Source organism: Rhinopithecus bieti, unplaced genomic scaffold, assembly GCF_001698545.2.
Source record: "Rhinopithecus bieti isolate Rb0 unplaced genomic scaffold, ASM169854v2 scaffold_12573, whole genome shotgun sequence".
Classification (NCBI taxonomy): domain Eukaryota; kingdom Metazoa; phylum Chordata; class Mammalia; order Primates; family Cercopithecidae; genus Rhinopithecus; species Rhinopithecus bieti.
Window position 1 is genome coordinate 734711 of NW_016807321.1, and position 10958 is coordinate 745668.

The 10958-nt window shown below is 58.1% G+C and overlaps 1 protein-coding gene across 3 annotated transcripts in view; it reads left to right on the forward strand.

The window, feature by feature from the left end:
* SLCO4A1 (solute carrier organic anion transporter family member 4A1) overlaps nt 1-9719 on the forward strand; it is a 28863-nt gene extending 19144 nt beyond the window's left edge. The window contains exons 6-12 of one of the 3 annotated variants that reach the window (XM_017881203.1): nt 2518-2672; nt 3889-4084; nt 5248-5413; nt 5514-5686; nt 5977-6041; nt 6409-6557; nt 9173-9719. In XM_017881203.1, coding sequence (XP_017736692.1) covers nt 2518-2672; nt 3889-4084; nt 5248-5413; nt 5514-5686; nt 5977-6041; nt 6409-6557; nt 9173-9316 — 1048 coding nt within the window. In that variant the 3' untranslated portion in view covers nt 9317-9719. The other 2 variants (XM_017881205.1, XM_017881204.1) reach the window with 2 other exon arrangements.
* Nucleotides 9720-10958: the final 1239 nt, after the last annotated feature.

Below are 10958 nucleotides of genomic sequence, written 5' to 3' on the forward strand. Positions count from 1 at the left end.
GGGCCCTGATAGACCTCCAAAGGAGCTGGGAGCTGCCTGCTAAGGAGGGTGACCCCATGGGCCGAGCTGACCCGGAGCCACGTTCACCAGGAGTTGGGAACATCGTGCAGGCACCGGCTCACCCTCTCTCCCCCACCTGGCAGCAGAGCGGCTCAGAGCTGAGGGCCAGGCGCCCTGTTCCCAGCGTGGCTGTGAGCCCCAGTGTGGACCTGGGAACCCTGGGGCTCTTTTTAGTTCATCGGGTGACAAAGAGGCTTATGTCCAGGGTTAGTTCCCTAAACCAGTTGCTGGTAAGAAATTGTGGGACGTGTTTCCTTTATTTAAAGTCATGACTAATTCTCTGGGCAAATTCAACGTGATAATATCAGCCGAGCAACCCATGATTAAGAAATGAAGTTTGCATAGCACTTCGGAGAGTCATGGCCTCCTAATGCAGCCACACACCCCGGAGTCTGGGCAGGTCTGGGAAAAGCCCCAGAAAGGGACTCCCCCAGGGTGCCCACCCCAGCTCTGTCCCCCCACACACCAGGACCCCCCCAGGGTGCCCACCCCAGCTCTCACTTCCATATGCCAGGACCCCCCGGGTGCCCACCCCAGCTCTGTCCCCCCACACACCAGGACCCCCCCCAGGGTGTCTACCCTAGCCCTGTCCCCCACACACCAGGACTGGCTGGAGGGGAGGTATGGGGGGAGGTATGGGCTGGGGTCTCCTTTGCCCTCAGTCATCTTTGCCTTTTTCAAAACGTGGGACCCAAGTTACCCAGGAGGAAAGGCTTTGGAATCCTCAGGTCAGGAAATAATTTTGAAAGAATTGGGCTGTCCCATTTTAATCAAGGAAGGGAACAAAAAACCGTGTTCATGGCTACTGAGGTCAGTCCGAGTCACCGAACACCTCCAAGCAGGCAGAGTGTGAGGCTGGAGTGGGGTTTCTGGCGCTAACATCAGCTCTGCAAGGCACCTGGGGACGTGTAGGAGCTCAGGCTAACCAGGGCTGTGTCGCCCGTTCCTAATTCTTCAGAATCCATTTACATTTGGCCACGTCCTCAAACAAGAGCATTTGAATGTTCCAGGCGTTCAGAGTTGTGGCTGGGAGGAAAGAGCCGCCCTCCTGCCGTTGGGGGTGATGTGAGGCCAGCACTGCTCTGGTGGGAGGCTGGAAAGCACAGGTTAACAGGACGTCGCTAAGCTGCAGACGCAGAGGTTCAAGTCAGCGACACTGTGGTGTGAGCAGTGCGACGTGCCTGGTGCCCCTCCCATGTGGTGGGTGCGTCATTTATTGCGAAAATTTGCATTATTGTGGGCTGATGTGAGAGGCTATTGTGCCATGACCTACGGCTTCAGGAAAAGTCTCTGCCCCTGGTCCGTGTTACTCACGAGTTCTGGGGATAGGAAATAGCTGCGTCTCAAACACCGTGAGGCCAAGAGCCCCCCACTCAGTGGGGGAGAAGGTCACACACAGGAGCGTGCTGTGAACAGGGTGTAGCTGTGAGCTGGGATGACGATGTGAGCTTTGCCCAGTCTGGTGACCTGTGTACCCCAGAGAGAGCCGAGCCTCTCTGCAGAGGTGGTTCCTCTTCTCTGTCTGCCTCGCTCACTGCACTGGCCAGGAGGGCTTCGCTTGGTTTATGCCACATGACACGTTTTCCATCTCAGCATCTTGCGTGCTTAAGCAGCAGTTGGGAGTTAGCCCTGCTCGGCCCTCCAATGCTAACAAAAACGGGGAGAACCCCCATCCATCCACCAGGGCCCCGTGTGCAGGGATGGGGAGCCCCAACACACTGTTGTCAGCCACCACCTGGGTTAGAAACTGCAAGGCCTCACTTGAGGCCTTCCCAGCTTCCAGGGGCGCATGTCCTCATCCTGAGACCCCACAGCCAGGATTGCAACAGGCAGACATAAAGGCTGAGGCTGAGCCCTCAGGGTCAGACAGGGCTGAGTTCCCACAGTTCCCCCCAGGGCTCCAGGTGCATGCACCAAGGAATCGCCCCGGTTGAGGACTCAGTGGCCCCCAAGTGCAAACCAAGCCAGCTAGGTCCACCCAGGGGCTCCTTGGATGGAGGATTCCAATCCCACTTCTCCCGGGGTCTGGTGATTAAGGACTGGCTGCATCTCTTGGTGACTCTGGTGACTCTGTTCCCTATCCTGGGGCCTCTCCAGTCCTGGACTTGGTCTCTGCCTCCCCCAGCCAGTTCCCTTTTTCGGGTCCTGGGTCACTTGGGGGGTCTGCCCACCTGAGCTGAAGCTCTGGCCAAGGCACTGATAAGGTTTTTCCCTAATCAGGGGCTGCAGCTTTCGAGACAAGTGGGCCGCAGGCTCAGCCTGACACCCTCTGGGTTTCTCCGGAATAAATGTGGGTGTCCCCCACTTGCCTGTACCCCACTCCACTGCCTGTCAGAATGGGGGCCCTTTGTGCTCACAGCGGGGAGGTGACAGCCTCAGGAACAGCAGGCTCCTCGCACCCTGGGTCTGGCCCACTCTGACCCTCGGTCTCTTCTCCATACCCTCACTTCTGCCCAGCTCCATCTGGCTCCTCCTGAAGAACCCCACGTTCATCCTGCTGTGCCTGGCTGGGGCCACTGAGGCCACACTCATCACTGGCATGTCCACGTTTAGCCCCAAGTTCTTGGAGTCCCAGTTCAGCCTGAGTGCCTCGGAAGCTGCCACCTTGTTTGGTGAGAAAACTCTGGATCTTGGGGGTCCTCTGCTTTTGTGTCAGTTCTCAGAGAAGCGAAGAATCCTTGAGGGCATCTTCTAGGAAGACCCAGACAGGGTATACATGGCAGCGAGTGCCGCCCTCCTCCCTACCACCCAGAGCAGGTGTGGAGAGCGCCACGGGGGCTGAGCGACTCTGTCCACAGGCCTGAGGGAGTGAAGGTCCCACCCTCTTTGTGGGACATGCTTTCTAGGTGGAAGGATCCGGGGTAGGCTCCATCCACTCACTACCCAGCCTTGGCTTCTGTGACTTGGTGCAGGAAGGGTTTGGACCTGGTTGTTCTGTGAGCCAGGTTGCTGGTGCCTCAGGACCTCCTGGGACAGTGCAGCTGGGGTTTCTCGGTGCCAGAGGCAGGCTGGCCTTCTCAGGCTGGGCAGGTCTGCAGAAAGTGGGGACCCCTCAGCTCCTCCTCCTGCCAGCATTTACAGGTACCCTGGGCCATGGCACGTGGGCCACTGCGGCCAATCTACCATTCCACTGCCCTTCCAGGGCCTATCATCTAGATAGGAAGAGGGTGTCAGATGAGGGCTCCCCTCTCTTCCCCATAGGCCCATCCAGGCTGACCTCACAAGCCCACACCCCCATACTCAGCAGACCCCCAGAGGTCAGCTGTACTGCCCCTTGGAGAGCCTCCCCACCAGTCCCCCCAAACCTGTCCCCTCCCGTCCTTTCCCCTCCCCACTTGGCCCGGAAGAGGCCAATTTTCCGGGCCTCTATTGGGTCAGCTAATCCCAATTTTGTACTGATGGGGCCACTCAGGCTTCGACAAATGTCCTTGTCACAGCCTGTGGGGACCCGGCAGAGGCCTCTGGGGCAGGAGGGGTTGTGGCTGCCCTGGGCAGGCACTGGAGGAGTCATTGACTTCCCACTGGGGTATGGGGTATGGGCTGCGGACCTTGGAGCACTCTGGGCTCTCCTCCTCCCCCAGCCCTGCCCATGCCCTGCATCTTTCAGCCTCTGAGGCGTCCTCGCTGCGGGCCCTGGACAGAGGTCTCTCCTAGGACTCCATCAGCAGCTGAGCGCTCAGGTGTGGGGTCGAGGGCTGCCATGCAGGCAGGAATTGATACCTCTGTGCCTCAGTTTCCCCACCTGTAAAGTGGACCCGGCTGATGCGCCTCCCTCTCCCACCACGGTCTCCTGCCTGAGTCCCTGGCTGAGTCCCTCCCTCTCCCCAGGGTACCTGGTGGTGCCAGCAGGCGGTGGTGGCACCTTCCTGGGTGGCTTCTTTGTGAACAAGCTCAGGCTCCGGGGCTCCGCGGTCATCAAGTTCTGCCTGTTCTGCACCGTCGTCAGCCTGCTGGGCATCCTCGTCTTCTCCCTGCACTGCCCCGGTGTGCCCATGGCGGGCGTCACAGCCAGCTACGGCGGGAGGTGAGGGCCAGGTGGCACCTGGATTCGAGTCGGGGCCCTGAGCACCTGTGGTCCCTGGTTGGAGGAGGAAGGGTGCAGCACTTGGGGGAGGTGGTTTTTGGAAAGGGCTACGTTGCAGGACAGCAGCAAGGGCAACACTCGTTCAGCAGGGCGCCTGGCAGCATCCACGTGAAAGGGTACCATGCCAGCTGTCAGAAGCGTCTGCACTCAGGTCCCGGTTGTGCCCCTGGGCAGTCATATGCCTCTCTGGATCTCAGCCCTCTGCTCTGTCAAATGGAAGAGCAGCCCTAGTGTTTGGGGCTCTCGAGGCTGGTCCCTGTCGGTGACATAGTGTCCCGGGATGTGCTCCCAGCGTTGCCATGTGCTGGAAGTGGGAGGGGGACCTGCTGGTCAGGTGGCAATTAGGGAATATCCAAAATACATGCAGGTAGCCTGCACCTCAGCCCTGCCCTGCGGGCCCCAGGAGTGCACCTACAGACGCTGTGCAAGACCGAGAAGCACAAAGCGGCCATTGTGGCATTATCAGAAACAACCTAAGAGTCATCAGGGTGGGCGGGGTTACTATGCTGTCCTCATGACAGAGGCCCCGCCCACAAAGGAATGGAGGAAGCTCATCCTGGGCCACTGCCAAGACACACCGTGAAGTGGGAGAAAGGAAGGAGTTGGACAATGGGCACGGTGTGCCCTGATTCAAGGGAGAAGTGCAGATGTTTGTGACCGCCGAGGGGCGTGTACATGCAGATGACCCCTGCAAACACATGGCCAGCCTGTGGCTGGAGAACCGAGGACTGGGGTGGGGCCGGGGCCGCGAGCCTGCCTTCGTGTACCTGACGCTCGCTTGCTCTTAATGTTTGCATTTGATCCGTGTGAATGTGTTGCCTGTCCAAAAACAAATGAACTAGGGAAAGGGGCTGTGCATCAGGCGGACGGCGCTGGGGGGGCACAGATGTACCTTCCTTGCATGAGAAGGAAAAACCATTCTATCACCAGAAGGCAGTGCCTAGCGTGAGTGCCCAGCGTGCTGGGGGTGGTGCAAGCTTGGCAAGTTTGCAGACCCAAAATGCAGGCTGCACAGGTTCGAGCCCCAAGGCTGACCCTGTGCCTGCCGGGCTCCAGCATGGCTCTGGCCTGGGCCCCACCACCCGCTTGTCCCCCTTCTGCAGCCTCCTGCCTGAAGGCCACGTGAACCTAACGGCACCCTGCAACACTGCCTGTGGCTGCCAGCCAGAGCACTACAGCCCTGTGTGTGGCTCAGACGGCCTCATGTACTTCTCGCTGTGCCATGCAGGGTGCCCTGCAGCCACTGAGATGAATGTGGATGGCCAGAAGGTGAGTGAGGCCGCTGCCTACCGCCCCTTCCTCCCCTGGACCCTGGGAAGGGGCCCCCGTGCCTTCCCCTTGTAATCGGCGCTATTGTTGGGCTTCCCAGGTGTACCGAGACTGTAGCTGTGTCCCTCAGAACCTGTCCTCTGGTTCTGGCCATGCCACTGCAGGGAAATGCACTTCAACTTGTCAGAGAAAGCCCCTCCTTCTGGTTTTCATATTCGTTGTAATTTTCTTTACATTCCTCAGCAGCATTCCTGCACTAACGGCAACTCTACGGTAAGCGGGGCCGGGTGTGCGCTTGTCCAACGCTTTCCTTGCAGCACCCCGAGGCAGAGCTCTGCAGATCCTAAGACGGGAGCGCTCCGGGAAACACCCAGGCCCCTGCTAAGCGGGCCTGTCACTGGTGGCAGGAGAGACCTCACTGTCTCTGACCTCTGATGAGGGGCTTCCCGCTTGGGGAGGTGACGATGTGGCTGGGGGCTGGGCCAGGAGGCCGCTGGCCTGGGGGGTGACTTGGCATGCAACCCCACTTCTGTGGGTGCTGACGCTGCGGTTTTCTATTGCAGATGTGTCCGTGACCCTCAGAGATCCTTTGCCCTGGGAATCCAGTGGATTGTAGTTAGAATACTAGGTACTGTGCAGTGTGAGGAAGCCATGGTCAGTTGTGCAGTGTGCTCACTGCACGAGGGCATGGGCAAGTGTCTAACCACCAAGTGGATGTGCTTCCCAGCAGGAGGCTGTGCCTGCCTGGGACGGGTTCCATTCCCTAACTGTCCACTAGAGGGGCCCATCGTCATTTATTTGCCCAAAGTTTTTCCCTGGGAGATCATGGGGAACTCCCAGCCCCAGTGCCGAATCTCCAAAGAAAGGAACATTTAAGCCCCTTTGCACCTGCTGAGAACTCCAATGGCCAGTATTCCAGGCCTCTTCGCTGCCCGCCCCCTGCCTTGCCCCCTGCCCACCGGGAGTGTGGCTGCTGAGTGGGCTTCTCTCCACAGGGGGCATCCCGGGGCCCATCGCCTTCGGCTGGGTGATCGACAAGGCCTGTCTGCTGTGGCAGGACCAGTGTGGCCAGCAGGGCTCCTGCTTGGTGTACCAGAACTCGGCCATGAGCCGCTACATCCTCATCATGGGGCTCCTGTTCAAGGTGAGCAGGCCCAGGGGAGGGACGGAGGGTCTGCTCTGAGGGTGGCTGGGGGCTCCAGACACTCCATCTTGCAGCAGCTTGGACCACAGCCCAGTACATCACAGATGTCCTCACAGCCAGTTTCTAGAAGGGGCCCTTCCCCCATTCCTCATGAGCCGGTTGTGGAGGGAGGCAGGCCGACTGCAGGGCCTCCCCCTGGGGTTCACTATCCAGGTCCCCAGCAGCTCCTGCAAAGCCCAGGCGCAGGTGCTGCTCGCTTTCCCGCCTCCTGGGGCTGCCCCTCCACAGTGTGGTCTTGTGTGTGCCTGGGGTGCCCGTTAACCAAAAGCTTTGCAGAAATAAGCGGCTTCTCCCATTAGAGCGGCTCGATTAGCTGGTCCACTCCGGGCCTTGGTCTAGGGGGCCAGCGGGCAGGCTGCAGCCTCTCCATGCTCAGTGCACCTTGAATTCCATTGGATCTCTTAGCCTGGCCCTTATTTTTCAAGCTAACAAACTTTCTGTTGTGACTTCTGGCGTATGCTACCTGGGAGGAAGCGCAGTATTTGTGTTTGGAATTTGCCCCCATTAGAGAATAAAGCACAAAACCTTCTAAATAAAATGCGGTCCCAGGGCCAGCTGTTCAGAGGATCTTCACGCTCTTCCTTGGGTGACGGACCCAGGAAAGTTGATCCTGCAGGAACCCCTGGCCTCAGGCTTTCCAGGAGGGAGGTTAGAGAAAGGGAAGGAACCCAGCTGGTTCACCTGCCCTGGGATTAACAGAAAATAGGCGAGTCTGAGCAGGGCCTTGCGTGGCCCTGGAGAGAAGCAGAGTGGGTTAATTTAAAGAGAAATATACCTCGGTTTCCCCCTCATCTGAGGTTTCACTTTCCACAGTTTCAGTTACCTGAGGTCAACCACAGTCTGAATATATTAAATAGGAAATTCCAGAAGCAAACAGTTCATAACTTTTAAAGCATGCGCCATTCTGAAATCTTGATCGCATTCTCCCTTTGTCCAACTTTGGAAGAAGGCAAGGTCAGAAATTATTCTGCAGGGAGCTTTGGGGACACTGGATCCTAAGGCCCAAGCCCTGTGTGATACGCCTTTCACTTTGGCATCAAATAACGGATGACTATCAGGGACTGGCGATGTTTGGGGAGGCCCGAAGGCATGTGTGCATCAGGAAATTGACCAAATGACTTCATGAGACATAATCTTTGTCCATCACGTCCAGGCTGTCCACGCCACCACCTGTTAATAACTTAGCTGGTGTGGTTACCACATCCCCCATCACCGTATCGCAGTGCCGTGTTCCAGCCACCCTTATTTACCTAGCCATGGCCCCGAAGCACCGGACCACTGACGCTGCCATTCAGCTCTGCCAGCGGGAAGCCAGAGGCGCTTCCTTCATGAGAATGTGTGGTTCCTTGGCTGGGCTGAGTATCACCCTTGACTCACATGTCCACAGGGGTCTCAGTGTCTGCGATGAGGGGGCTGCTGTACGTTCCCAGGGTGTGTCTCTGTTGGATGCATCCCTTATCCTGGAGCAGCCAGCCGAGAGCCCTCCACACGTAACCATCCCCCGGGCTCAGCACAGCCATCAAGAGCCGTGTCCAGGGGTCAGCGTTGGCCTCGGCAGCACATGCTTCCGTATTAATTCTCACGGGGGGAGCACAGTGGCTCCTTATGAACATCCTCGTGTTCCACTTTGTCCCACACCGAGTCAGAGCAGCCTCACTCCCTGAATGCAGGCTCAGGGCCATCAGCCAGGCTGACGCTCCAGGAGGCACAGTGGCTGTTTCTGGCCCAGGCCCAGCGTGGAAACCGTAGTGGGGCACATGACTCTGCGTGGCACTGCGGCAGCATCCGCGCTTGGACCGTACCACCTTTGGGGCCCACGTGGGATTCCTGCCACGTCGTCCTCTCGCCCTGCAAAGTCAGTGCGGCCCCTCGTTGTTGACAAACCAAGACCCTGAAGGTTAAGAACTGCCCATGATGGCGGCACCCGGGCTTGAATCCGGGCTGTGGTGGCGACCAGCAACCAGCGACTGGCTCTGTGTGAGGTTCCTGTGGCTGCCACGACAAAGGACCACAAATGGGGTGGCCTAATAGCAGAACCAGACTCACTCACAGGTCTGACCCCAGAAGTCAGAATCAAGGTGGGGGCAGGGCTGGCTCCTTCCGCGCTCTGGCTCTGTCTGCAGCTGCATGTGGCCTTTATCTCTCCCTGCCTCATCTTCCTCTCCTTTCTCTCGTGAGGACACCAGTCATTGGATTTAGGACCCACCTTAGATCCAGGATGACCTCATCTCAAATCCTTAATTACATCTGCAAAGGCCCTATTTCCAAAAAAGGTCCCATTCACAGGTGTCTGGCACCATTCATCCCATAACAAATGCCCCAGTCCTGTGCCCCTGTTTTTAGTCAAAGGGTACGTTTCCTTCCCTCTTTAACAATGTTGGTGTCGATGCTACAAACCGGTTATGGGGGAAAGATACCCTCAGAGCAGGATGGGTTTCCGTGGCCTGGTGAGGGTGCTGCAGGCTAGGGCAGGGACAGGACTGGGACAGGCCCACCAGCGTCCAGAGACTCTGGCAGGGCTTCCAACAAGGTCCAGTGGGCTCCTCTCTCCCCAGGTGCTGGGCGTCCTCTTCTTTGCCACAGCCTGCTGTTTATACAAGCCCCTGTCGGAGTCTTCAGATGGCCTGGAAGCTTGTCTGCCCAGCCAGTCCTCGGCCCCTGGCAGTGCCACAGAGAGCCAGCTCCAGAGCAGCATCTGACCGCCGCCCATGCCCACCCGGCCACGGCAGGCACTCAGCATTTCTTGATGACAGAACGGTGCCCCTGGGTGATGCAATCACATGGAAACTTCTATTTGACCTGCAACCTTCTAGTTAACCTGTGGTTTAAAGTCAGCTGTGAACTCCTGTCCCCAGAGCAATGAAGCCCTTCAGTGGATGGGAGCAACTTGCACAAATATATATTTATGGACACGTATTTTGCATCAGAACATATTTATAGAATTATTTTATACCTGATCGTGTGTGGTATGCGTGAGGGCAAGCTCTGCAAGGGCTGAATCCCACTGGGAGGGTGCGGGCCTGCAACCCAAGGAAGGCTTGTGTGTCCTCAGCGAAAGCTGTGCATATCTAAATATATTTTGTATTTAAGCCTGTGTCCCCAATACTGTGTGCTTTATTTCTATGAGTTTGCAGAGTTTGGTGGTCTCGCCATGCTTGGTATGGTCTTTGGGACTGTGTGCTCCAGCTGAGACCGGCTCCCACCTCCAGTTCAGCCTCAGGCCCTCAGGCTTCAGCTGGTCCCGCCCCGCACACTTCCGTGAATGACTTGGAGCTCTTGTCCTTGCACATGGATTGAGGACAGAAGTGGCCGGCACTTGACGTGTTAACGCAAAAATGTGTATGTGTGTCGCAATGGGTGCACGGGAGTCCAGCACAGGCTCTCTCGTTTGCAAGGCCCTTGGATAGCCATGGCTCATCCCAGGAGTGGTGGTGGGTCACGGGTGGCCAGCTCCGCGTGTCCCAAGGCCTGTGGAGCGCTCTGGGGGCCTGCTGGGCGCACAGACCCCAGTGGGAGAGCCCCATGGGAATGAGGGGAGACCACAGGCCCTCAACCTGGTCCGCAGTCGTCCCCCGGGTGATGCTCTGAGGTCAGGAGAAGTCTGGGAGGTTCGGGCACCAAGGAAAAGGCAGTTTGAGCTGCCCCATGGGATGGAGGGCCCTAGGATGGTGGTGGTGAAAACAGCAAGCAGGGGGGCCGGGCGCGGTGGCTCACGCCTGTAATCCCAGCACTTTGGGAGGCCAAGGCGGGCGGATCACGAGGTCAGGAGATCGAGACCATCCTGGCTAACATGGTGAAACCCCGTCTCTACTAAAAAAATACAAAAAACTAGCCAGGCGAGGTGGTGGGCGCCTGTAGTCCCAGCTACTCGGGAGGCTGAGGCAGGAGAATGGCGTAAACCCAGGAGGCAGAGCTTGCAGTGAGCTGAGATCCGGCCACTGCACTCCAGCCTGGGCGACAGAGCGAGACTCCGTCTCAAAAAAAAAAAAGAAAACAGCAAGCAGGAGACCAGCTTACTGGGAAGGCCATTGACCCCTCGCATCCTGTAAGATCGGGGGAGTCTGTTACCCTTCCCTGAACGTCCAGATCTGACCATGCAGTGACCAGGCTGGGCAGGACTGACCCTTCCCTGAACGTCCGGATCTGACTGCGCGGGGACCAGGCTGGGCGGGGCTGACGTCAGAAGTGTTGGATGGAGGGTGGGTTCTGCTCTTGGGGGAAGCTCCTCTCTACCTCCTGCTGATCCAGGCTTTGGCCCTTCGGCAAGGGGCCTCGCGTGACCCAGGTCAGGTCTCCAGAGGTGCTGGGAACAACAGGAGGGGTGAGGGACAGGTGACTGGG